This window comes from Sturnira hondurensis, unplaced genomic scaffold, assembly GCF_014824575.4.
Source record: "Sturnira hondurensis isolate 20B ecotype Veracruz unplaced genomic scaffold, ASM1482457v3 Scaffold0004257, whole genome shotgun sequence".
In the NCBI taxonomy this organism is placed as follows: domain Eukaryota; kingdom Metazoa; phylum Chordata; class Mammalia; order Chiroptera; family Phyllostomidae; genus Sturnira; species Sturnira hondurensis.
Window position 1 is genome coordinate 5,790,498 of NW_028076888.1, and position 26,826 is coordinate 5,817,323.

Below are 26,826 nucleotides of genomic sequence, written 5' to 3' on the forward strand. Positions count from 1 at the left end.
GTTTATTTTTACTAGGCAGGTAATCATTTTATCCCTGAACAGTAAGTGTTTCGTTCCCTCCCTCTGATCCTCACTGGTTTACTGCACAGAGTAGGGTCCCCGTGGTGAATAGCAGCAGAAATAGTAGCCATCCTTGTTTTCACTCCTGATTCCAAAGACAGTGTTTCTAATGTCTCAGCACTGAATATGAGCATTGCTGTCGTTTTGGGTGGACGTCCTTTATACTAGTCAGAATAAGATAGGCTATGCTACAGTCACACACACGCTCTGAAATCTTAGAGGCTTAACTCTACAAGGGTTCGTTTCTTGCTTACGCCAAGTCTGATGAGAGTGAAGCATCCTTACTCCATCTTTAATCTATGCCATCTGCAATACACAGCCTCCCAGGTCACTGGAGCAAGAGAAGAGAGGGGCGGAGGAGGGACATCGGCTCAACTGCCTTTGCCTAAAAGTGACACATGTCACTTCCACTCACAGTCTATGGACAGAACCAGCCTGCTCGACCCCAATCTAACTGCAAAGGAAACTGGACATGCAGGGGAACATACAGAATATTTGGTTAACCTTGGCTCTGCCATGCTGTCAGTTTAAGGTCGCACATTTTGGTTCCATTTGTTACGGTTTTTTTTTATCATCAATTGATGTTGAAGTTTTAGCAAAATTTGTACCCATCAAGATTATATAGCTTTTCTCTTTCATCATATCGCGAATAAGCATCCCTGAGATAAACTGGTTGATCCTATTATACTGTATCATATATCATATCTTATCATATCACATTATTTTTAACTAAACTTTGAATCAAAGTACAAAAACGTGCAGAGATGACCATGTTTGCTGAATAGTTTCACAAAGGAAACGTACTAATGTGATCACCACCTAGACCAAGAAATAGTAACATTATCAGACCCTGAAGACCCTCTCGCGGCCCTTCCAGTGACTGCTGTGCCGGCCCAGGGGAACCACTGTCCTGGGACCCGGCCCTGTGGATGTTTGTCTGTCTGTAACGTGTTGCAGGATTCGATGTGTCAGTATCTTGAGATTGCAAATATGTTCATGAGTACAGTTACCATGTAACTGATTTTCCTCATCTATCAGAGGTGCCCACAGGCCGCATGCAGCCCACGATGGCTGTGAATATGGCCCAACACAAAATCCTAAGTTTACTTAAAACATGACGTGATTACATGCCACAGTGTATTTGTGTGGCCCAAGACAACTCCTCTTCTTCCAGTGTGTCCCAGAGATGCCAAAAGGTTGGACACCCCTGGACCATTATTCTTGTCTAGTTTTGATATTAAGGTACATTTCATACTGGTCTCATCAACTGAGTTGGGATGTGCTCCTTATTTTTTTTAAATTATCTGGAAAATCTTGTGTAAACCTGGAATGGTGGAATCGCCTATAATATCATATGAGAAAGGTGGTTTCATTGGAAACTTTTAAAATACCAGTTCGATTTATTTCATGGTTTTTGATTTTTCAGGTTCTCTCTCCTTGAGTCAATTTTGGAAGAGTTACGTTTTGTGAGGAATTTGATTTTCACTCAATTTAAAAAATTCCTTTGCATTTGCATATTTACATCGTTCATGGACCTCTCCCTTTAAATGACAAATACTACTGACTCCACTTTCTACGTAGGTCTCGTGCTGGGCGTCTGAGGTGTCGGTGAACAAAAAAGACAAAAAAAAAATCACTGTATCATGGAGCTTACATTCTAGGTAGAGACAGAAAAGATAATAAACAATACATATAAACAAGCAAAGCACACAGTGTAAAAAGTGCTATGGGAAAATTAAAGGAAAAAGTGCAGGCCTTTCTCTCTGAGGCAGGGGAGTCCCGCCGAGAAATGTCAGACGGGTGAAAACATCCGGAGTCGCCCGCACACACCTGGGGAAGAGCATTCCACAAAAAGGTTTTCATTCCCAGTACCTACTGGCATTCTTTTTCCCTTCTTAGTATATTATAGCCTTGAATTTGCTTCTAAAGACCACGCAGGCAATAATTTGTAGCATTTGTTACCGTTCAGTTCTACATACTTCATACTTCGGGAGCTTTCATTACTTTTCTTCCAGCTGTGTGCAGAAGCACGCATACTTTGTTTCTAAAATTTTCAAATGTCTGAGTTCTTTTAAAGTTATTTTACTTATATTAATTATCAAACCTAATGTATTGGTGAGTAAACATGACCTGTATGATTCTGACTCTTGAAACTTTTTGGCCAATGAGTAGTATCAGGAAGCAAAAGAAGAATTCCCCAAGTGAAGAGTGCAAAGTTCTGTATCTTTCAGTTAGATCAAGCCTGTTAACTGTGTTGTTTAACTTGTCCACATGCTTTCTGATATATATTCCCTTTGATCTACCGATAAATGAAACGGACACGTTAAAAAAACTCCATTATGACTGTGTCAGTTTCTTCTAGTTCTGTCAATATTTGCTTTATTACATGTGCTGTTACAGTACTAAGTACATACACTCTGGAAACTATTATATCCTACAGATAAACTAAACATTTATCATTATACAGTGGTTATTTCTAGTAATACTTTGTACCTTAAATTCTAATTGATTAATATGCTTACCTCAATTTTCTTTTGTTTAGAATTTGTCTGGTATATCTTTTCCCTTTATTTTTAACCTTTCTGTATGTAACCTACTGTTTCAGGCATTCCTTCTAAAAACAAGAAAAAGGCTGAGTTCCATTTTGTTTTCAATCCAATCTAAACCTTTTCACTATGATTTACTATAATTTCTGACATATTTTCATTTCTTTTTACCATCTTCTTTTGCGCTATTTATCTTTTTTAAAGATTTGTTTCTTCCTTCCCTTTCTTTGAATTAGGTGGACTCTACCCCCCACCTCCCCGCCCTCTAGCTCTGCATTTTCCTTTTACTGCTTTGGAGGATACGCTCTATTTCCATTCTTTTAGTGGCTCCCCTTGACATTTCGTCAAGTATTCTTTTTTTTGGTGTTTATTATACTTTAAATCATTATTTTTAAAAATATATTTGATTATGCCATTGCAGCTGTCCCATTTCCCCCCCTTCATTCCCCTCTACCCTGCACACCCCTTCCCGTCAGATTCCTCCCTTTAGTTTATGTCCATGTGTCACGAGTTCATTAGATTCTGTATTTCCCATACTATTCTTGCCCTCCCCGTCTATTTTCTCCCCACCATCTGTGCTACTTATTCTCTGTACCTTCTCCCCGCTTCTCCTCCTCCCACTCCCCTGTTGCTCACCCTCCATGAGATCTTCATTTCTATGGTTCTGCTCCTGATCTAGTTGTACTTTTAGTTTGCTTTTGTTTTAGGTGTGGTTGTTAATAACTGTTGAGTTTGCTGTCCTTTCACTGTTCATATTTTTTATCTTCTTTTTCTTAGATAAGTCCCTATAACATTTCATATAATAAGGGCTTGGTGATGATGAACTCCCTGAACTTGACCTTATCTGAGAAGCACTTTATCTGCCCTTCCATTCTAAATGAAAGCTTTGCTGGAGAGAGCAATCTTGGCTGTAGGTCTTTGCCTTTCATGACTTGGAATACTTCTTTCCAGCCCCTTCTTGCCTTTAAGGTCTCTTTGGAGAAATCCGCTGACAGTCTGATGGGAAGTCCTTTGTAGGTGACTGTCCCCTTATCCCTTGCTGCTTCTAGGATTCTCTCCTTCATTTTAATCTTGGCTAGTATAATTATGATGTGGCTTGGTGTGTTCCTTCTTGGGTCCAACATCTTTGGGACTCTCTGAGCTTCCTGGATTTCCTGGAAGTCTACTGCCTTTGCCAGACTGGGGAAGTTCTCTTTCATCATTTGTTCAAATCAGTTTTCCACTTGCTGTTCCTCTTCCCCTTCTGGTACCTCTATAATTCGGATGTTGGAACGTTTAAAGATGTCCTGGAGGTTCCTAAGCCTCTCCTCATTTTTTTGAATTCCTGTTTCTTCATTCTTTTCTCTTTGGTCATTGTTTTCTTCCTTCTGGTCCACTCCTTTGATTTGAGTCCCAGTTTCCTTCCCATCACTATCGGTTCCCTGTGCATTTCCCTTCATTTCACTTAAGTTTAGCCTTATTTGTTCATCTAATTTGTGACTAAAATCAACCAGTTCTGTAAAAATCCTGATCACCAGTATTTTGAACTGTGCATCTGATAGGCTGGCTATCTCTTGGCTACTTAGAAGTACTGGCTCTGGGGCTTTGAGCTGTTCTTCTGCTTGAGCCATAATGCTTTGGTCTGTTCGTGCCTGTTATGTATGAGGGGCAGAGCCTCAGGTGTCCACCAGGGTGGGGCAACCCAGTTGCTGGGGTGTGATGCTGTATGTGGAGGTGGAGTCAGAGAGGGGCAATGGCGTTTGTTCTGCTCTCTCTCAGAGTTTGGTTCCCTCTGCTGCTTCCTGCAAGCAAATCGGGCCCTTCTGGTGCTGGTTCCCGGGTATGTGGGCTTGTGCACCCTCCAGGACGCTGTCCGTCTCTCCAACAAACTCTCTGTGAGCCTGGGAGCCTCTCCTGGCACCTCAACCCCTGAAAGTTTTTCCACTTGGTGCCTTTAGGCTTTAATTCCCGTCACTGGGGCCCTGGTTTGCATGGTTTGTCTCACTGCTCGCTCCTTTGCCTGGTTTATCTGAGTGTGAATGTGTGACTGTGGTCAGCCAGCCGCCCTGCGCCCTCACTGGGTCCACCCGTTGCCACCCCGCACCTGGGATCTGCCAACCATGGCCTGAGCGTCTGGGTCGGTCCTGCTGCTTTTTCTCGCCACGACCCCTCTCCGCCAGCTGCTGACTCTGCCCCTCTTACCAGTCTGGATAAATGGTTTGTTGTCGTTGGACTTCCATACGCTTCAATTTTCTGCCTGTTTTGGTTGTGTTTTTTGTTACTAAATCTTTGTTGTCTTTCTACTTGGTTGTGCAAGGAGGCACAATCTTTCCACCTATGCCTCCATCTTGGCCGGAAGTCCTCATCAAGTATTCTTAACTCAAAATACAAAAATTGATCGGTACCTTCACCCCTTTCTCCAGTGTACAAGGGCCCGAGTGTGTGTGCGCCTCACCCCGGTAGCTTCTGGCTCACCTGCTGCTGCGGTCCAGCACGTGCAAGCTGTCTGATTTTTGCAACCCCCATATTATTTTGTACAACCTTATTATTTCTTTATACCATCAGTGTTTGTGTAGATTTCACCATGTTCATTATTTTCTTCACTCACCCTTCCTTCTTGCATCTCAGACATAAGTCCTGAGATCATTTTCCTTCTTACCTACATCTGTTCAAAGTTGGGGGTCTTTCAGTGGCAGGTTATGAGGTTGTGTTTGGTTGGTGGGTGGGTTGGTTGGTTGTTTTTTAAATCTATAAATGCCTTTATTTCACCCTTTCTCTTAAGAGAGTTTCACAGGGGTACACAGTTCCCAGCTGACAGTTTCTTTCTGCATTTCATGCTGTTACTCCATCCTCCTCTGGCTCCCACTGCCGAGACACCAACCGTCCTTCTTTTGTAGGGAATCTCCTTCCTCTCTGGCTGCTTCCAAGGTCTTTGTTTTTGGTATTTTGTGATTTTACTAAACAACGTCTAGATATGAATTTCTTTTTGTTTAACCTATTTGTGAGTTGCTGGACTTCCAGAGCCTGAAGATTCCGATCATTTATGAACTCTACAAAAATTTTCAGCCACTTATTTTTTATCAGTTAGAGTTGACATTCAGTACTGTTTTATATTTCAGCCATTTATCTTTTTGTGCAGTAAGGAGAGGAGCGAGGAATCTCTCCAAGTCCCTCTACTCTCTCCTTTTGATATTCCTCTTAAATATATGTTGAATCTGTATCTTCTATACCTCTATCTTTTGTATTTTTCATCTCTTTTTCTCTTTGTGGTGTACTCTGGGTAATTTCTTCAACTCTATCATCCCACCTCTCTTCAGCTCCTTTCAATTGAAATGACCTTTTCATTTCTAGAAATTGTATTTGGTTCTTTTACAAATGTGCCTGGTTGTTTTTTATAGTCCTTGCCCCTTACGTTTTCAATTTCGTTTTTAATTTCGTTTTTAATTTATTTAAATACACGTACTTTCCATTCTGTATTGATAATCCCCAAAACCTAACATTTCTAGGTGTAACAATCCTGCCGTTACTCGTTCTGTTGACTGTTAGTCGCGGTGGCTTTTTTCTACCGAGGTTTGTGAATCTTGACCACAAGCTCACACTTCTTGAAATTTTTCTGAAGAGGTTTTCTAAAGACATGGTGTTTTACATTTTCTTCTGCTAGATGCCTGGGTTCACAGTCTATAACAATTCTTAGCTTGGGGCTTTTCAGATTGTATCAGTAGTGTTAATCCAGGTGTGAAATCTTTATGGAAGTTACCTGTTAGCGACGAAATCAGAGTTGACTTGATTTTTTTTTCAAAAATATAAGCATCCAGAGCAAAGGGAGTGAGAACACAATTGTTTTTATTCTATGAGGTTAACATTTTCCTGCTTGGTCTCTCCCTGAGAGTGTAGTCCTTCCTGAACTCCTGCCTAGCAAGTGTGATCTCTAATCCAGCTCCTCACCTCAGCCCCACAAGTGAAGCCTACTCCAAACAGTGCTCGCCTGGCCCACGGACATAAACAGAGAGGCAGCGTGAGGGCAGAGGTGAGGGGGCTGGGGCTGGGGGTCTGGGGCTGGGGGTCTGGCCCGCCCACGGAACAGAGAGATCAATACCTCGGCCGCTCTGTCACCTGTTTGTGGCATGCTGCAGTGCCGGGAGGCTCTGCTCTGGGACACCTGGGTCCTTCGGCAGCTCGCACGGTGTCTGGCTTACTGGTCAATACCCTTCCAGACAAGTGAGAATGAAAATTTAAATTTTCACCAGTCAGTAAAACTTTGAAGAAATATTTAGGGGCCAAAAGATGATGTCAACTGTGTATTTATAAAGACTGAACACCTTTTTGACCACCTCCACCATTATTTCACAAAAAGACATTTCAGCAGCAGAAACATAAAATGGTTTACAGAACACTCAGGAGCAATGCAAAGACCTTTAAGCTCAATGAATTGGCTGTGATTTGCTGTGGATCGGCGCAGGCCTCTGGGCTTGCACTCAAGACTAACGGATGAGAGACTACAGTGAACAGGTCTTTCCTTTTCCATAGACAAAACAGCTTATTGGAAAATGGCTTACTTTACCTTTTCTCACAAGAGACACCATCGATATCCATGCTCTGGGAACGTGAGAGAGACTGGGACTGTGTTTCAAGGCTATTGGAGGGCGAGCTGCTGAGAGAGCTGACTCCTTCGCTGCTCTGGCTTCGATGGGCTACTCCTGATCAGAAAAGACACGAAAGATGGTGTCGCATGTGAAAGGAAGCTGCAGTTATTTGTAACGACAGCGGCAAACATACCTGGTGGGCATACATACCATTGTCACAGTCAGCAACTAAACAATTTCTATCAGAGATTACATTAAATGCAAAAGTAGCATTAAAATCATAGGAACACTGGCAAGAAATCCTAACTTACCAATATATGTCATATGAGGTCAGTAACAGAGTCACATCTAATATCTACAACTGATTCCTCATCACCTTCTCTTTTACCAATTTACACAATGATCTTGGAATACACATCAGCCTCCATAACAGGCCAGAAAAACCCTTGAAACGTACCAAAAATAAGATACATTAATGAGTGTGTATAGAGACAAACATAATAGACTGGGAGATGTGTGACAAAGCACATGTACTCAAGTGGTGATGGAAGGACGTAGATGATAGATATACAGATGTTCTATAAACTGCAACATTTTTTCGACTCTGCAGTATGGTTAAAAATTTCATAACAAAAGGCTGAAAACATGCAAACAGACCAATCTAAGCTACATCCTACAGATCAGCCCAGTGACTGAGTGGACACGGCGTCCGAGAGAGCTGGCGAAATGAAAACCCCGGTGCTGCCCTCGCCCTCACTGAGCTCACGGACGTGAGCCACGGCCAAGTGCAGACTCATGAGCGTTCCCTTCGCGGCCCTTACAACCATGCTTTTCAAAGAATTTAAAAACTTACTTCAATGGCATGAATACCCAGACCTTTACAATTGCTTCTAAAACTACATTCCTACGTTGCAGGAAGGAAAGTGAGTCTTATGCTTTTAAAAACCAAAGATGAAACCACCTGCAGTACCAGGTGTAGTTGGAACCACCAAGACGATGACATTTTCATCACTCCACATCCAAGAAAGGGACCCTGCCGCCCCTGATGTCTCTGCAGTGAAGAACACCGCAAGACAGTGACCGCTCCCGAGAGCGGGTTTTAACACACACCGGTTTACTAAAACTTCTGTACTCATGAAGGAAAAGAAACTAAATTTTAAAAAGAGTTTGAAGAGAAAAAAAAAGAAAGAAAGTAAATTCTCAGTATTTCTAAGTAGACTCAAGTGACACACAGAAAACACTTAATATGGGAAGACCCTGAAGTTCAAGTGACACACAGAAAACTCGTAATGTGGGAAGGCCCTGAAGTTCAAGTGACACACAGAAAACACATAATGTGGGGACCCTGAAGTTCAAGTGACACACAGAAAACATGTAAAGCAGGGAAACCCTGAAGTTCAAGTGACACACAGAAAACTCGTAATGTGGGAAGACCCTGAAGTTCAAGTGACACACAGAAAACTCGTAATGCGGGAAGGCCCTGAAGTTCAAGTGACACACAGAAAACACGTAATGTGGGGACCCTGAAGTTCAAGTGACACACAGAAAACACGTAATGTGGGAAGACCCTGAGGAAGCCTGTGGAGGACAGTAAAACTTTACAGTAACTCAAGACGGGCAGTGCAAAGTAAGTTTTCCACAGATGTTTACTGAACGATCAGATATCAGAGTGCCAATAATGTCCTCAGGAGAATACTAGTTTACCTATCACAATGAAAGGTCTGAAAAACTTTTAATGAAAATGAATCAATAATAAAGTCCAACAATTTCCATGGGATAGCAATCAAGCAGTTTACAAATGTCTACCTGACAAAACCAACTCTAAAATTAAACTGATAACTGTAATAACTTGTTTGTAAAACTGTGTTTTCAACACAGCACACTACAGCTATTCTGGGTGTCAAACAGCCTCCAGTGACACCATGTCAGAGTGCCCCGCAGGCCAGTGCACTGCATTTGCACTATTTTCACAAGATGTAAGGCCGTCCCCGGAACTCTCTTTTTCCTGACCTCTCCGTGTGACCCTCACGTTCTGGGTCAAGTGGGACAACTGCCCCCAGAACTAGGTATGCACCCCCGTGCTCCTCAATCCCTACAAACCATGGGACCCTCTCCTTCCTGAAACCTAGAAAGCAGATGTTCTGACTTTATTTAGAATCAATACGAATTACGTATCATGCGTAAAAACAAATTAAAGCGCTTGTACAAAACACCACTTTGTTCTCAAACCGCACGCACGCCCTCGCCCTCACCCTCTCCCACCCGAACTTGAGGAATCAGCGCCAGGAAGCCAGGCCACAGCAGACCTCCTCCCCCTTCACGTCCCTAAAGCCACACAGCAAAGAATCAGAACTCAGACAAGACTCACATCCTCTTTTAGAAAAGGAGTAAAATCTCTTCATATCAAATTAAAAACAAATTTTTAAAAACTGAGGGCATATGTTACAAAGAATGGACGAAGTATGTCTGCTTAATAAAACATGAATTACAGCTTTCAGGATGGCGGCTTTCCAAACTTTTATGACTAATAAGAGCCTGTTCAAGGTACATTGTGCTTTCCGTGTGGGAAGGCCAGAATTTTTTTTTTAAATAAAGATTTTTTTTTTTCTGCAAGACTTTCCTCTTAGCAGTGAAGTATTTCCTGAATGACATCCCTTTTGGGTCTGAAGCAGGACCAACGCTCATTGTTCAGCTGCAACTCGGGCCTCTCATCGTGTTTCACACGCACGCACACGCACTCACACGCACACACACACGCACTTAAATGCGCAGCGCTGGTGTGAGAAGGGCGAGAATGGCAAAGCAGGCCGTGAGACCTAATCACGCTATTTTAAAAAGGAGGCAAGGGGCTGACTTGAAAGATCTTGTCCAAGCCTCTTGTTTTTCAGATGGGAATACTGAGACTGACAAAGCATAAGAACCTGAAGACCTTCTGCAAGTCGGAAACAAGGAATAAAAAACTGGTGCTCGACACTGAAGAAAAGGCCGCTCTCCCCGCTCCCCCAAACGCTGAGCAGCTTCTCCATCACAGCTACTTAACCAAAGCTATGCTGTGTGCATCCTAAGATAACAAAAACAAAACTTCCAAAGACATTGTTATAAAAGGAACTATTCATTCTACTAATACTCAAAATTCTAAACCTCTTGAACCATGGACTAAGCTAAAGGGTTAGCATCCATGGAAGATACAAAATACCCCTGCATTTTCTTGGGCCAATACCAAACCTCACCCCTCAACGCTACTTCTAATGAACATAACAGACTAACGTATTTGGCTGGCAGCTCATTTCCTGGTGAAAGCACTTTGTTCTTGGGAATAAACACAAATAAAATGAAATTTCAAACCTGTAGAGAAAACAGTGCTATCTAAAATACTGGGGTAATGAAATGGACAACCTAAATTAGGAAACTGCTTCCATCTTTGTTTTTACGAGACGGACCGTCCCTCCTCTCAGTGTCAAGGCGGGGCTTGTACAAGAAGCACGCGCTGGAGTCAGAGGCTGAGGCTGCTCCTTGGAGAAATGGCTGCTCCGAGGGCCGGGCCGGGAAATGCAAGATGAGCCTGGAATATCTCACAGTGCCAGAAAAACACGCTTGAAAGAACCAAAGCACGCGCATGTCGGCCAGACAGAGGCGTCAGCCTGAAAAAGCTCCCAGGGGCCAAAGCTGGAATCATTGGGGAAAACAAACATTATCATTATTTGGGTTATAACTCAAAGCATAAAATAAATATACATGAGTTCATACCGACATAAGTAAGGAGTAAACAAATAACTGGGGGAAAGAGATGAACACTCCTTCCAGAAGAATTTACTCCAAATAATGTGTGTAGATGCTCTCCCCGCCGGGAGGTAAAGCCACAGCCTGAGTGGCTGAACTCAGTACCTTGACCCAACAGAAAGAACCGAGCGTAGGAGAGGGAAACCCTAACTTCGCAGTGGAAAGACCCGGTGAACACCAGCTTGCCCACGCGGTGAGGGTCAGCAACGCCAGGGCTGCCGGGCGGGCGGCGTGCACCCGCAGATGTGGGGGGAAAGACGCTTCTCTGGGCGCCGGCTGCCTCCCCCGCCCCCGTCTAACACAAGACAGACACTGGACAAAGCCAAACGCAGGGATTCTCTACAAAGGACCCTTCGAAATGTCCAGATAACAAAACACAGAAGACTGAGCGATGCCACGGACCAAGGGGAGCAGGAGTCTCACGTTTAGTTTTAGTGGAGCAGGAATAACCACGGCCAATTTCTTAGTGTTGACAAATGCGCCAGATATTAGCACGTGGGAAAGTGGGTGAAGGGCACGTGGAAGGCCTCTCCACTACCTTTGTAACTCTTCTATCAATAAAAAAAATTGTGTAACTTTTGGGATCACCGAAATAAATGTTTATTTTACCAACGTCTAGGACTAGAACCCTGGTCCCACGATCTCTAGTTATGTGACCTCGAGCAAGTCGCTTAACATCTTCACGTATAAACTCAGACTACTAGCCTTTGTGCAGCCTCCTTCACTGCCCTAGTGTGAGGTTCCACTGAAACAACTAACACGAAAGTTTATAAACCGGACTGACACACCTACGTGGGCCCACTAAGAACGGAACGAGACACAAGGGCAAAGCCCCGGGTTTAAAGGGCAGATTAGTCTCCGTTAAGACTCGACCCGGCCTACCCCATTCTCAGCCTGTCTCGGGACCAGACACGAACAGAGGCGAACTTATTCTACCAGCCTTCAGTTCAGCGACCTCTCTCCCCAACCCACCAGTTCAAGCGATCACACAAAGGGTGATTCCTGGTGATCTACAGATGCTTCTAGATTTACAACGATGCTTGCTTAAAAAATTCAGAATGAACGAGCAATTGTAAATTATACTCTACCTCTTGTAGTACAAAAACAACACATACATGTACAGCTGGGCTTTGCATTCCGTAAAAACGGTTACCACATCTCAATACCTTTCATATCTAATACGTAGCCACTTTATACACCTGGGATTTGGGGAGGCTTCCCAAACTCCAAGCTGCAGCATCGGAAGGGAAGGATGCTGTTAGTGAACCCTGAACCCAGTGGGAAAAATACGGCTTCTTCCTTTCTGAAGAAGAAAAAAGATTTTAACACAGAATGAGCCATCAACTGATAGGACAAAAGCTATAATTTGACTGTCACCCCGACAGCACTCTTAGCCAAAGACAACGTACTATAAAAAAGAATGACTCTGATTTTCGTTGAAACTCCTACATACGTACTGCGACGTGGAAATGGTGTCTCCTATCAAACTGCAGAAGGAAAGTGAGGCTGAAGGCCCCCTGCAGGCCTTGCGTCAACCGTCGCCACGCTCGTTTCCTGCCCAGGACCTCTGCATCCACTGTCCCTGCCGTCTGAAAGGCCACCCTGCAGAGACCCACTTGGTTTGCTCCCTTGATTCACCCAGGCTCCTGCTAAAATGGCTGGTGGCTCAGCTGGTTGGAGTGTCATCACGTACAGCGCAAGGTCTCGGGCTCAACCCCCGGTCTGGGTATGTAGGGGAGGCAACCAACTGATGTTTCTGACATTCCTCCCCTACATCAGTGTTACTCTCTCCCCCTCCCCCTCTCTAAAAGGAATGGAAAAATGACCTTGGGTGAAGCTGGGGAAGAAGAAAGTCACCTTCTTAATGAGGTCCACAGTGGAATGTCTTATTTTAAATAGCAACACCTTCCTGCCCGAGCAATGCTTACTCCAAAGTAATTCTCTAGTTTTCGCTACAAAAATTATCACCACCTGATAGATTTTATGGTTTAATAAAAAAATCGTTTGTTTTCTCTCACTAGTCTACAAGCAACGTTGCCCAGAGAAGAACCCAGTAAACATGCAGGAGGAGTTAAATGAATACAAACTGAATCACGGCCACGTGGATTTACAGTGTTCAAGAGGTCACTGGTAACAACCAACATAAGCTAAAATGTAAAGCAGATAATATATCACACCAATCTGGAGGGATAAGAATAACCAACCCTAATGGGATAGTACATGAGCCATTGATATTACCTGTTTTCAAAAGTAATAATCCTGTTTTTCTTTAAAGGCAAAATTTTTAATCAGATAAATATCTGGGTGAAAATTCTCCCTCCAAATCACCTACCAGAGGCACAAGCCTGGGCCAGTGACAACTGGAGCCAGCACGGGGAGCCCTTCCCCAGCCCACTTCCTCCTGCGGGAGGGTGCCCCCCCTCCCCGCCAGTGAGTGCCGCCCCTCCCTGCGTCCTAGCTCCTACCGCCTGGCAAACAGAGGGCACTGAACAAGTTCTCAAATGCATGAATGGGAAGCAGGGTAAAGACCACTTGCAAACACAACATTTAAGAAGAACTTGGGCCAAGGTATGATTAAGTATATTAGAGACCAGCAGACAGAAGAAATGTTTGTAACCCAGGTCCCAGAACCAGCCCAGAGGCAAACATATCATTTGGCTTCTCACAGGTTCCAAACAGGTCCTGATGTTCACTTCTGCCCCAGGGCGGAGGTCATGCACCACAGACGGAGGCAGCACTCAGAGGTCGAAATTACAGTAGCTACTTGATTAGCTGCTAGATCTTTTATTTAAAGCATTTAATAAAGAAGCACATAAATTATTGTATGACAACCTTTAAAAATATTTTGATAAATACACAGGGTGGAGCAAAAGTAGATTTACACTTGTGAGTACGTGAAACACAGCTTATTCTTGTGCTAGTATTAACTTGCATTATTTACACACAAACAACTGTAAACCCACCTGTGTCCACCCCGTATTTCTGTGTAACTGGTTTCCCTGCTAATCCTACAAGTTTTAGCACATGCATTTAAACATGTGTTTTGAGAAGCCGAGGGCGCTGCAAGACACTGGAACCACAGGCAGGAGGGCCAGCTCGCAGGACTCAGCACAGCCTCCCAGCCCTTGGCCCTGGTCCTAGTTCCCTGCATCTGAAAGCCTGTCGACTGAGACGCCTGCGGGGTCTGCACGTCACTGCGGGAAGAGGGACTCCTCACCTCGGGCAGCAGCCCAAACCGTGTCCGTCTGTCAGAAAGCACTTCTTGATTCCACAACAGAAATCTATCCTTCACACTCGGTGGATAATAAATCGACCCACTGGCCCTACGCCCACCATGGAGGACAGAAGCCGTATCTTCCTCATGGCAACTTGTCACATTTTCCAATGAAAAGCCATCATATCCTTTGTTTTTTTTAAGACTTAACCTTTTTTAAAAAAAGTTTTTATTAACTTGAGAGACAGAGAGAGAAACATCAATTTGTCATTCTACTTATTCATCTACTCATGCATTCATGAGTAGATTCTTGTGTGTGCCCTGACCAGGGACTGAACCCACACCCTTGGTGTGCTGCACAGCCAGGGCCTCACATCCCTTTGAGATTTCTTTTCTTTAAGCTACACGTGCTTATGTGTTCTTGGTCATTTTCTCTCGTGACCCATGTGTCAATTGAGCAGGTCTTTCTTCAGTGCCCATGGTGCGCCAGGCACTGCTGAAGGCCTGGGTTGGGGGACAGAGCAGAGAATGGAATGGACTCCAGTCCCCGCCCCATGGGGCTCACGCTCCAGCAGGGGAGGCGGGGCAACAGGACACACAGGTAGCAGGTGTGCTGGGTTCGCTGGTGATAAGAGCTCAAGGAAAGGCATCCACATGGGACAGAGGCTGTGCTTGCAGCTGGGGCGGCCAAGGGCCATGTCACTGAGAAAGCAACCGACATCTGAAGAGTTAAGCGAGACAGCCTTGTGGATTTCATGGTATGAACGTTCCAGGCACATAAACAGCCAATACAAAGGCCCCAGATAGGGATCATGCCTGGAATGTTCCAGAACAGCGGAGAAGCCAGTATGGCTGGAGCAGATGGAGTGAGAAGGGAGGTGAGAGAGGAGGCCGCGGCACAGCAGGGTCAGCTCGCACACAGCCCAGGCCACAGCGAGGGCTCCGACGTCCATTCTGGGTGGGGCAGGGAACCAGGGTGCAGCTATGAACAGGAACTGACGTGATCTGCCTTGTGAGGGGTCTGCTTCCTGTTTTGTTCTGTTTATACTTCTTTACTTAATAAATTTATGCAAATTTGCTGATCCAACCTGCCAAGAACATGGCCAGTAATATCTACCTATTTGTGATTATGAATAACGGTGACTGTGGGACTAGTAGTTAGGGTTTCACAGCATAGGAGTGCACTGCCGGGAACTAACCACTTAGAGTTGTCCGAGTCTTTGCTGGTGTGTGACAGCAACCTAACCAGCCTGCTGTCAAAACTGGCATTGCCATCACATGGTGTTGTACTGATGTTTTGGTGGGATCCACTGGCTTGACCCTGAGAACACACTCCCATGAAGCCAGGGTGGGCCTGGGGGACCAGTGAGGAGGCCGCTCCAGCAACCCGGGCAAGATAGGCTGGTGCCCTGAGCCAGGTGGCAGCAGGACAGGCGAAATGAGGAGAGGTGGTGAGAATCTAGTGAGGCTGCGGATGGATCTAGAACAGGGGCCAGCAAGCTGGTCCACTGCCTGTTTTTGTAAATAAAGTTTTATTGGAACACAGCCATGCTCCTTCATCTACATATTGTCTGTGGCTGCTTTTGAGTCATGGGGAAAAGAGGAACAGCTGTGGCAGAGACCCTGATGGGAGAGGTACAGCATGTATAATGGCTGTTAAAAAAAATAAAAGTTTTCCACTTAAGCTGGAAAACCTGACAAAGCAGGAGAGATGAGACAGCTGGGGCAACGGCTCTGGGCAGGTGACAGGAGCTGGGGCCTAGGGTATGGCCTGTGACAAGGGCAGGACAGTGCGAGCGTAACAAGCACTGGCCGCACATCCAGGCAGGTAGGGGATCAAGGATGAGAGCTTCAGGAGGCCTCTTCTGCCGCATGTTTCCTCCATGAAGCGGAGGCGGGCCCTCGCGCAGGGTGTGCGTGCACAGTGAGGCTGCAGACTGGAGAAGGAACGGAATACGGAGCGGAGCCGGAGAGGAGACCAGGAAATACGGCACGACTGCCTACCACTGAAGGGTCCCCTTGAGTTTTGATCATGAATCTGAAATGGGACAGACAGCACAGTTCCGGGTTTTTCTCTCACTCCGTTCCACTGCACGAAGGGGATGCTGACATGCCCTGGTGGTCCCCAACAGCCAGCCAGCCTACAGTGGCCAGAAGTGTGCAGGGGCTGGCCAGGAGCACACCGAGTTCTGGGTCTCCTGTCTGACCTCTGCTGATGCACAGAGATTCCCCGTCCTACCAGGTCTCCCTGGACGAGTTCCAGCGAGTTCCGGCGCTCCAGGCAGGGCACAGCCACGGGGCAGCACGGTCTCCGAGGCAAAAGTAACTCACGGCTGGAATCCTGAGCCCTTCCCCTACCGAGGACCAGCTCAGCTTCTCAAAGGCACATGCAGAGGAGGCACTTCTGGCCAAGGCACTGTTTATCACTACCTGATGTTTTGGCCCGACTTCTCTCACTATTACGATTAATGGAATTATGCATCAGCATTTATATGTACATGGGAAGGAAGCTACAATGATGTGGAACAAGTTACAGCAACAGAAGCTCTGTAAACACTTTCAATTGACAAGTCAGCCTAGACCAAGACGGGTTACTCAGAAGGGGACAAAGGGAGAGCGCATTCAGTGACTGCAGAATGAAAAACTGCATGTTCAGTTCGTTACTAGATGGCGTGACAACCAACACAGGTCTCTTAGCTCCTGCATTTTCATAATTAGAGTCTTAAGTATGTACAATAATTATTACAATAGTAAAATTATTGTTTGATAGAAATGTTCACTTAAAGAAAGAACAGATATTTTCAAATAAAAAGTGTGAATTAATATCATTTCCCAACAAAGATACTCCTAGATATCAACCATAGGCTCATTAATTATAAATAAACTTTTATGATGGTCAAATAATTGTTAGTGGGATAGCCTTAAAACATCATACCAGGTAGACTTTCATACCCTGAAAATTCAGAAAGAACTCTGTCGATGTACAAGGAAAACAAAGTCTGTAATTACAGGCTTGTCACCCTGACCATTACTTTAATCTCGCATTTTCAGGTCATTTTATCTTAAAAGAAAAGCATCAACCAAACTCATCAAATCAGCAAAGCCAAAGATAAGACCTGACCCAGTTCAGACAAAAAGGTAAGTTATGGGAAGGAAACAATCTTAACAGATCACTATCAAAATGAATATAATATCTGTGTGGAAAAAGTCAAGCCTTTTTTAATATAATAAGAACGGTTTGCATGACATCCGTGTAACCTGGCAGTCAAGGAGATTGGATGGAATGTGCACATATGAACAGTGACGACTTCACTGTACTAGTCAGTGGAGGTGGAAGACGCCACTGAGTGAGCGTGTGCACTGCGCAGCTGTTACATTCAAAATGACCGAGTGAGTAGAGCAACAAATCTGCATCAAATTTTGCACTAACCTTGAACATTCTTCCTCGGAAACTATTTGGATGACTCAGGTGGCCGAAGGTATCGGCAACTGGTGACGGGCAACTTCATCACGACTATGTGTCTGCTCATGCAGCACATCTCATGTAGAGTCTTTTGGCAAAACAGGTGATTTTTTGCCACTCAGCTCACCCAGGTGACTCAGCCCCCCTATAGCCCAGATTTGGCTCCCTGTGACTTCTGGCTTTTTCCAAAACTAAAATCACCTTTGAAAGGAAAGAAATTTCAGACTGCTGATGAAATTCAGGAAAACAGGACAGGGCAGCGGATGGCAACTGGGAGAACTATGTGAGGTCCCAAAGTGCCTACTTTGAAGGGAACTGAGGATCATTGTCTTACGTACAGTGTTGCTTGTATCTTGTATCTTCTCCAATAAATGTGTCTCTTTTTCATAGTACATGGCTGGATACCTTCTGGACAGACCTCACAGGCATTAACAAAATACGCTGTAATAATCTTACTTTGAACTACTGCTCGTAGGATTTTAAAAAGTTGCCATTCAATTTATTTTACTGTTGTGGAAATGTCACAACTGTAACCTTAATAATAAAAAGCTACGGTTAGAATTATAAACACGCCCAGGTGTGAAGAGAAGGCTTACCTGATGCACCGACTGGGGAGGTAGCTGGGGTCATGTTGTGGACGTTGAGACCAAGACTCTGGGAGGGGCCCGGGGCTGATGCCGCGATGGGAGGCCCCGGCGGGCTCTCCCTCTGCGGGGAGGCGAGCGGGGTGGTCGGTTGTGAGGTCTGCCCACCAGCAAGTCGAGCAAGGCGCCTCCGTCGGATCTACAAGGAGAGAGGACGGGCCGTGAGCACAGAGCAGAAACACCAGTCTGCCCAAGAGCAACGTTAACGTGATCAATAACCGCGCCAGGGCTGAACAACTCAATCTGCCTGGAGAAAAAAGCACCCATTCGAGACCAGAAATGCTTGGTGAACAGTATTTTTGCAAGCTACCACACTTCACTATTTCAAAGTGCATCTTAAAAATTATTTTAAATCCTAAATTCTACCCCAAATCAAAATTCAAATTAGATGTGGAGAGAGAATAAACACATTTTCTCACACACACACAAATAAAAACCGAATCTCAACTGCCTTAATCATCTTATCTTTTATCACACCTTCTTGACTGATACTGTGAACTTACAATTAGCATACCATACTTTTAAACACACTCAAGTTTGTGTTTTCAATAAAACCACCTAAATCGGCCATTTTAAATGGGTGATAGTAAAAATAAACACCCAATTCAATTCACTAAAACAATGACAAAAAGTAACAGAAGTTATACTAAGACATAAATGTTACTATCATTTTCAAGAGCAATAAAAATAAAAATACAATCTATGACTTCTTCCTTATACTAACATCCCCGAGTTACGAAGTGATTACAAATATGTACCACAAAATCCCAGGGCATCGAAGAACTGTTTCCCCCCACATTCTGAGAGTCATTAAGCCCACAACCAGTCAGTCACAGCTCACCGACCACCTGCCATCCCAGACCAGGGGCGAACCAACCAGGCTGCTCACACTCCTGCCATTGTAAACAGAGCAGATGACAGCTTCAGTCATGACCAGTGCCAGCAGGGATGGACCTCATCTGCAGAAGAATCTACCTGTCATTCTAACATGGCAGAAAATCTTCTCCTTTATTGTTCGGACGACCAAGAATATCACGTTCTTGGCCTCAAAGTTCAGAAGCCCCTCCTGGGAACCCGTCTGCACAGACGCCCGACAAGGAGGGTATATGAATGCCTGAAGCTGTGTGGTTGTTTACCTACTTGACCAGATTAAACCCTCTGAAGGAAAGAATTGGGTCGTATTTATTTACTAAACACTATTGTAGCACATAACTATCTTCTAGCAATGTTCTAACAACTTTACAAATACGCATTCATTTAATCCTCATAATAACCTATTTATATTATGTCCATTTTATATATGAGCAAACTGAGGCATGGGGAGGTTAGATGTCTTGCCTAATGAGCAACTGGCAGAGCTGGGATTTGAACCCATACAATTTGGCCCCGATGTCTGTGCTCTTAACCACTGAACCAACAGTCTGGGACCTTCGGCGCGGGGGGCAGGGCGGGGGTCCTCCAGGGCCTTTTCAGAGGGCCTGTGAAGCCAAAACTGTTTTTCAACAACACGAAGACATCTGCCTTTTCACTCTCGTTCTCTCACAAGCGTCCAGTGGGGCTTGCCAGAGGCCACGTCACACGTGATGCTGCAACTTCTTTAAATAACAAAGTTAACAGAACTGAGTTGTCTTCTCTGAATTCAGACAATAAAAAGATTGGAAAAAGCAAAAATAACGTCATTCATTAAACTGGTTTGTTCTGGAAAATGTAGTTATTTCCATTAAAAATATGGTCTTATTAACATACAATGGTTTTTCTTATTTTTACAGTATTAATATTTTTTTTAGTTTCTCAGTTTTCACTTCTGATACGGTAACTAGCAACAGACAAAGCCCACCGGCCCCTCACTGCTCGGCAGGGATGGGAGGCAGGGGTGGGAAGGCGTCCTGGGAGCGAGCCCTGCGCGGAGCCCTATGCCAGCCGCCCCTCCCCTGCCCTCCCGTGGGGCGCGGCAGACACCCGGCCGGTCCAGGGGCTCTGCGCTCGCTGACCTGAGCTCCACAGAGGGGAGAAGTGAAAGGCATCACAAATTAGCCGGGGAGAACCATACTGTGATGGAAAATGCCCGGAAAGAAATGAACGAAGTGTTTCTCTCCTAAACACTTAAGGGTGGACCAGAAACTCTCATCCCAACCTATTCTCAACCCAGTTCTTAAAGCCGGAGACCCGTGATCTGCGTTCACTGCTCGCTCCATTCCCCTCACCGCCTCAAACACAGACAAGGTGTCTGTCCCTCAATCCTGAGTCCACCCTCTTCTCTGGCTCCTCGGCCACCACGCTGTCCGGGCCGCCATCCACCCTCGCCAGGACCTGAAAAGGACCTACCAGGGTCCGCTCGGCTGGTAAAGACAGAGACCCCACATTCCTCCCTGTGCACACTTTCAAAGGTTCAGGTTTCTGAAATGCAAATCGAAACCACAATGAGATGGCACCTGGCACCCATAAGGATGGCTACTATGAAAAACATGGAAAACGGGCGGGGGGCAGGGCGGGGAATATAAAACAGAAAACTGTACTTGAATAAGAATTAAATTTAAAAAAATAAATTTAAAAAAATTTAAAAACATGGAAAACAAGTGTTAGCAAGTATGTGGAGAAGCTGGAACTCGGGAGCACTGTTGGTGGGAAGTAAAATGGTGCAGCCACTGTGGAAACCGCTGGGGCAGTTCCTCAAAACATTAATGACAGAATCACCACAGGACCCGGTAACTCCAATTCTAGATACACACACACCCCCAAAAGGGAAGCAGGACCTCAAACAGATATTTGTCCGTCTGTGTTCACAGCAGCGTCACTCCCAATCACCATGAGGTGGATGGGACCCAAGTGCCCATTAATGGATAAAGAAAATGTGGCAGACACATAAAATGGAATATTATTCACCTTAAAAAGGCAGGGAATTCTGACATAAGCTACAATATGGTGAACTCTGAGGACATTACATTGGGTTGGCCAAAAAGTCTACTTTGCTTTTTTCATAAAATAAAAGGCATATTTCTCATTTTCACCAATAACTTTATTGCTTTGGGTATTTTGAGTATGTTGGCTCTCTCCTGTGTGGTATAACATCAATTGTTTTCAATTAATGTCTCACTTTGATCGCTGGTCCACCTGACTGTGAAGCATCGTCCCGAGAGAAGCCTCCAGCCTGACACTCACAAACCACTTTTGACACGTTCCGTCAGTCGCAGCACCTTCTCCATACCCTGCACAAGTCTCTTTTTGCATTTCGGTTGCATTTTTACCTTTCTTGAAATACTAAAGCATAATATGCCAAACTGTTGCTGTTTCTTCTACCTTCAATATTAAAATGGCTACATGAAAATTCACCAATTTGATCCATTTTTTAAAAATGCACGCTGATAGGATAAGAGCCATCTTACAGAATAAAACAAACCGACCTTCTGGTCCACCTAATATTGTGTGAAAGAAGCCAGCCACAAAAAGGCCAATATTGCAAGACTTCACTTACACAAGGTACCTGAACTAGGTGACGGCACAGAGACAGAAAGCAAAATCGTGGTTGCCGGGGGCTGGAGAGATTTTCCAAATCTAAGTACAGAATAAAGTCCCAAGTGACTCATTCTCTGCACAGCAGTCACGGGAATTCTCTAAAAACACGTCACTCTCCCCTGAAACCGTCAATGGCTTTGCACTGCACCTGGAAGGGAAGTCCTCGGTGCGTCCTCCAGAGCCCCCGGCCGCCTCTCCAGCCTCCGGGCGCCCCTCCCAGGCGGCAGCCACACTGGCCCTCTGGCACTTCCTCCAACCTCTTAAGCTCTGTCTTATCGCTGGCCACTTGCAACTCCTTTAGCCTAGGAGCACTTTCTCTAATTCTCCACATGGCTGGTTCTTCCTTCCACCCTCAAGCTCAAATTTCAGGATATCCCTGACCACAGTCTCCAGCACAGCCCTCCCGCCACACTCCCTGACTTTAGGGCCCTCTGTTCACATTCTTCGAGCATGCCTCATGCTCTGCGAAAATCTTATCTTCCTTGCTCACTGTCGGACTTCTTGTTTCCCTGGTGGAGGGGAAGCTCCATGAGAAAACTGTGCCTGTCCTGCTCAGTTACATCCCTAGCTTTGAGCACAGTGCCAGGCACATACAGCTCTGTCCACACTGAACAATGGGAGAAACTAATACATGGATCGGGGGGCAAAGTACTGAAACCACACACAAGAACACTCCACTGAACACCCAGAGCCCAGGCAGGCTTCAGACTTCTGGTCCTGACTCCCCTCACACATGCCACAGGCCTTTGGTGAGCGCCACAGCAAACGAAACACTTCCGCTCCCTTGGAGCTCAGATGCTAGTAGAAGCCGAAGGACAAGAGCCGGAGGAACAGAAGTGAGGCCAGGTGCTTATGAGCACCCAGAGGAGGAGGAGGGAGAGAAAACAGAGGAGGGGAGGGAGAACAGGGCATGCTGGGGAGAGGGCAGGCACGACAATTTCTGTATGAGGGAGACGGAACAGCCTCTCGGCTCAAGAGGCATCCGAAAACGCCTGAAGGAGAAGAGGAAGCCAGCCACATGGGCACCTGGGAAGTGTGGTGGGACTGTGCTTGGCATGTTCAAGGTCAGGAAGACCAGTGTGGTGACAGCAAAATGAGCAAGGGGAGGAGGAGCAGGAGGTAAGTTCAGAGACGAGAAGGGGCCTCAAAGGCCACATAAGAGCTCGGGCTCTGGGAAGCCACCAAAGGGTTTTGATCAGAAAATAATTTGACTCACATTTCCAAATTTTTGGTTTGGCTGTGCTGGAGAATCAACTGTAGGGGAGCCCGGAGTGAGCGGAGACCACTCAGACGGCTACTGCGATGACCTGGTCCAGGGCGGGCAGCTGTGGAGATCGTGCTGAGTGGTCCACTTGGGATATGCTTTCGAAACAGAGCTACGGGATTTGCTGCTGGACTGGATGCCCCGTAGGACAGAACCAGAGAAGGGGAAAAAATGACACCAAGATCTCGAGCCTGAAGCAGTTTATCAGATCAGTGTGAGATGAAGACGGCCAGAAGAATGGAGGGAGTGGAGATACAACATTCTTTCAGACACATTTAAACAGGCCGGTGGAGCTGTCGGGTAGATACTGATCTGATATGCAGGACAAGGGCAGGTCTGGATGACAATCTGAGAGCTGGCAGCTTCCAGATGGCATTTAAGGCCACGGGAATGAGACCACCTGGGTGGCTGAATGCAGGCAGCGACTAAGAAGTCCAGGACCTGAAGTCCTGCACCACGCGCCAGCGGCTGAAGGGGAAAGGCGGTGAAACCAGAACTGAGACAGGCCTCCTAGAATCCACCAGAGAATTCAAGAAAGGCGGGCTGACATGACTTCCAGGCTGCAGGTCTTGCAGGCTGATAGGGAGGTCTGCTGACACCAGAGAGGAGGGACAGCACTAGATGGGACGGTGAGGGCGGCAGAGCGGTTACACTACTGGCTTTATTTTCTCAGTGACATGGCAAACGGGCATCCGCTGATAGGCGAGTGTGGAAGGAGGAGGTAAGGGTTTAAAGAGAAAAGATACGGTGTAAGTTGTCATCCAGAAGAGTGAGGGAATGTACACACTAAGGAAATGAAGGAGAACTGCCAGGCAGCACTGAGCAAGCTCATGACTGCCTGAGACTGGTGGTCATGAATTCAAAATGAAACCACTCAACGGACGGGCTGTTTGTCTCCAGCTATGAACAGATTCACGGCTGCAGAGTGTGCGGAAAGCTGGACTTAACCCCTGCTGGGGTGTCACTAGGCAAGTAGGTTACAGGAAGAGAGGGGCAAGGGATTATGATGGAGAAGCAAAGTGCGAAGTGTGGACAGAATGCAGACAGACAGACTCTAGGGCCCAGCAGCGGCACCTTTAAGACCCGACAAGGGATGTGGTTCAGCAGAGAGAAAAGGACCTGAAATGGGTCGGGAAACCTGCGTGCTGAGGCCCCCCCGCCTGGCCGGGCTTGTTGTGACGATGGGCAACGTTTAACTCACAGCTTCCACAGGAAGGGAAGGTGTTACAAGTACACAGGATGGTGCACGCAAGAGTGATGTAAGAACCACGGGCAGAGGTAAATGAACGGCGGCGTCAGTGCACACGGGAGCGCAGAGGGCAACCACAGGGCCACGCTGTGCTCTGGCAAGCACTCGGCTGGCACGCAATGCTGAGCAAAAGAAGCCACACACAGACTGCACAATTCCATATAAAGTTCAAAAACAAGAAAAAATGAACTATAATGCTAGTACTTCTGGGGGAGGGGTACAGGGAAGATGACCCGGGCAGGCATGAGGGTGCTCCTAGGGTACTGGTACTGGTCTTCTTTTTAACAGAATGCTAGTCTCACAGGTGTGTCCCCTTTGTGAAATTCCACTGAGTTGTATACTTACAACTATGGGCATTCATATTATTCTCCGTAATGTATGTGTTAAATATGTTTCAAATAAGATGTAATTTGAAAAATAAATCCTGCTTATCCTTCAAGGCCCACTGGAAATGGGCCCACAAAGATTTTTTTAATTCAGTGTACATTAAAAGATCTTACACGAGTGCTGTGTTCACTGCCTGGCGCTGAAATCAAGGTGGTGTTCTAACACCCACCACACATCCGTGCGCACACACCGATGCCACACAACGCCTGGGGAAGAGAGGCTAAATTTTCACAAACCCCAGCACTGGGGACTTGCTAGAAGTTAAGTTTCATTACCTTTAGAGGCAGCTGAATTTAGGAGCCCACGCTTGACTTCAAAGTCAAATCCAACCATTACTACTTACTACGCTGGTAGGGTCAAGGTAAGTCGCTTCAGTTTTCCGCATCTGTGCAATGGGAATAAAAACAGTACCTTCCTAACAGCGCTGAGAACACAACCCTCGCCCTCATCTCTAATTCCGACTCCTGCCTTCACAGCTCTCCCACGTGTGTGACGTTTGTGCTGCGATGCTTACTCACTGCCCCTACTCTAAGTTTCTTAAGGCAAGGACTTTTCCCAGTTTTGTCCCCTGATGTCCCATCAGTGCCTAGAAGAGCACAGTGCATCACACATAGTAGGTGCTCTCCATATCTGCTGCATGAATGAAAGAAGTGAAAACTGTTAGAAAATGCACTGCACATAAAGTTTACATTCTATGGAATAACACTATCATTATCTTTCAGTAAAACATAAGGTCGCTTTAACTCTGGGTGCCAAATTCCGCCTGAGATGTTAACTTCAGATGTCCTCAGTGATATAAACACTGCATAAGTGTCCCGACTCACTGCAATGGGCTTCAAGGAAGAAAGGAAGTTTTCCAAGAAGAAAGATCTCCACTGTGCTGGTATTTCCCAATCCCCACCCCCAGCACTCCACTGACAGGTTTTTAAAAAGGAATGAAGACTCAAACTCTGTGAAATACACTGTGGACTATCAAGGGAGATGGAGTGGAGTAAAGGGCAGAGGCAGGTTCATGCGAGACATGAACTGGGGGCAGGCGACTGGCAGAACCTGTCCCGACTCCCCACGGTAAAGACCCACTGTTCACAGCAGAGAAAGCCTCCAGTGGGCAGTGCTCTGGGCTGCCCGCAGCAGCGACACCCTCGGGTGGACTGACCACTTTCTACAATGGTGGCGGCGGCTTGGAACTGGTTTAGCAACCTGAGGGCCCTGGGAATACCTGCACAGGAGAGTCCCAAGAGAATGGCTTTGAGCAACTGCAGGGATAAAGGCCTAAGTAACTGGACTATTAAGAGATGTGACCTCACTTCTATCACAAACAGAATATATGGGGCACAAACTAAAAATAGTCCCAACATACCAAAATATCATTCAACTTTTTTCTCTTCGCTTAACTCTATTCTTTCACACTAAGCACACAGGATTTGTATAGTATCTTTTAAGTGAAGCAAAAATCCTTAAAATTTTTCTCGTTTCCCAAGACATCACGGAGAGAAAACACCAACAGTATAAAAAAGGAACTTCCAATTCCTCAATTTATGCCCTAAACCACAAGTCAACCCAAATACACCAATAAGGAAATCTCATTCCTAGAGTTTTTCTTGTCTTGACTGTTTCAGTTCTTTCTTCACAGCTGACATTAAAATGGGGCCTTCCCCAGAACCGGTCTGTCGGGGTGCGGTGTGTCCTAACCTCACGTTCCCGGTTACCCAGAGAGAGATTCGAAACAGCACGGGCCACTGTGGTCACGCGGGGCAGAACCTGTGCCAGGAGGGGCCAAACTGTCTCTCTTATTTTTAGAATTTGGGGGGGAATAAATCCAAAAAGCAATGTTTTACATTTGGTAAACAGTCATTCTACAAAAGCATCTTACTTTTCTACACACACACACACACACACAATTAAATCCCAACATAAAGAAAAACACTTTCCAACATGTACTCTTTGGAATGGTCTCCTTCTAGAGATATCTCCCATTCTGATCATCACTGTGTTTACCACCATATTCCTGGCGGCTGTAACAATGCCCGACACAGAGAGCACTCAGTAAATGTCTGCTGAACAATGGAGAGAGTCCACCCAACGCACAGTGAACGTCTTTTTTTTTTTTAATAACGTCAGCCTCCAAGCTCTCCTGTTCCTTT

General features: G+C 45.6%; 1 protein-coding gene across 3 annotated transcripts in view; it reads right to left on the reverse strand.

The window, feature by feature from the left end:
* UBE4B (ubiquitination factor E4B) overlaps nucleotides 1–26,826 on the reverse strand; it is a 105,659-nt gene that overhangs the window by 57,628 nt on the left and 21,205 nt on the right. For 2 of the 3 annotated variants that reach the window (XM_037045279.1, XM_037045277.1), the window contains exons 2-3: nucleotides 18,222–18,408; nucleotides 7,147–7,282 (exon numbers count right to left, since the gene is read on the reverse strand). In XM_037045279.1, coding sequence (XP_036901174.1) covers nucleotides 7,147–7,282; nucleotides 18,222–18,408 — 323 coding nt within the window. Of the gene's footprint in view, nucleotides 1–314; nucleotides 392–7,146; nucleotides 7,283–18,221; nucleotides 18,409–26,826 lie in introns of those variants that run through there. The other variant, XM_037045278.1, reaches the window with a different exon arrangement.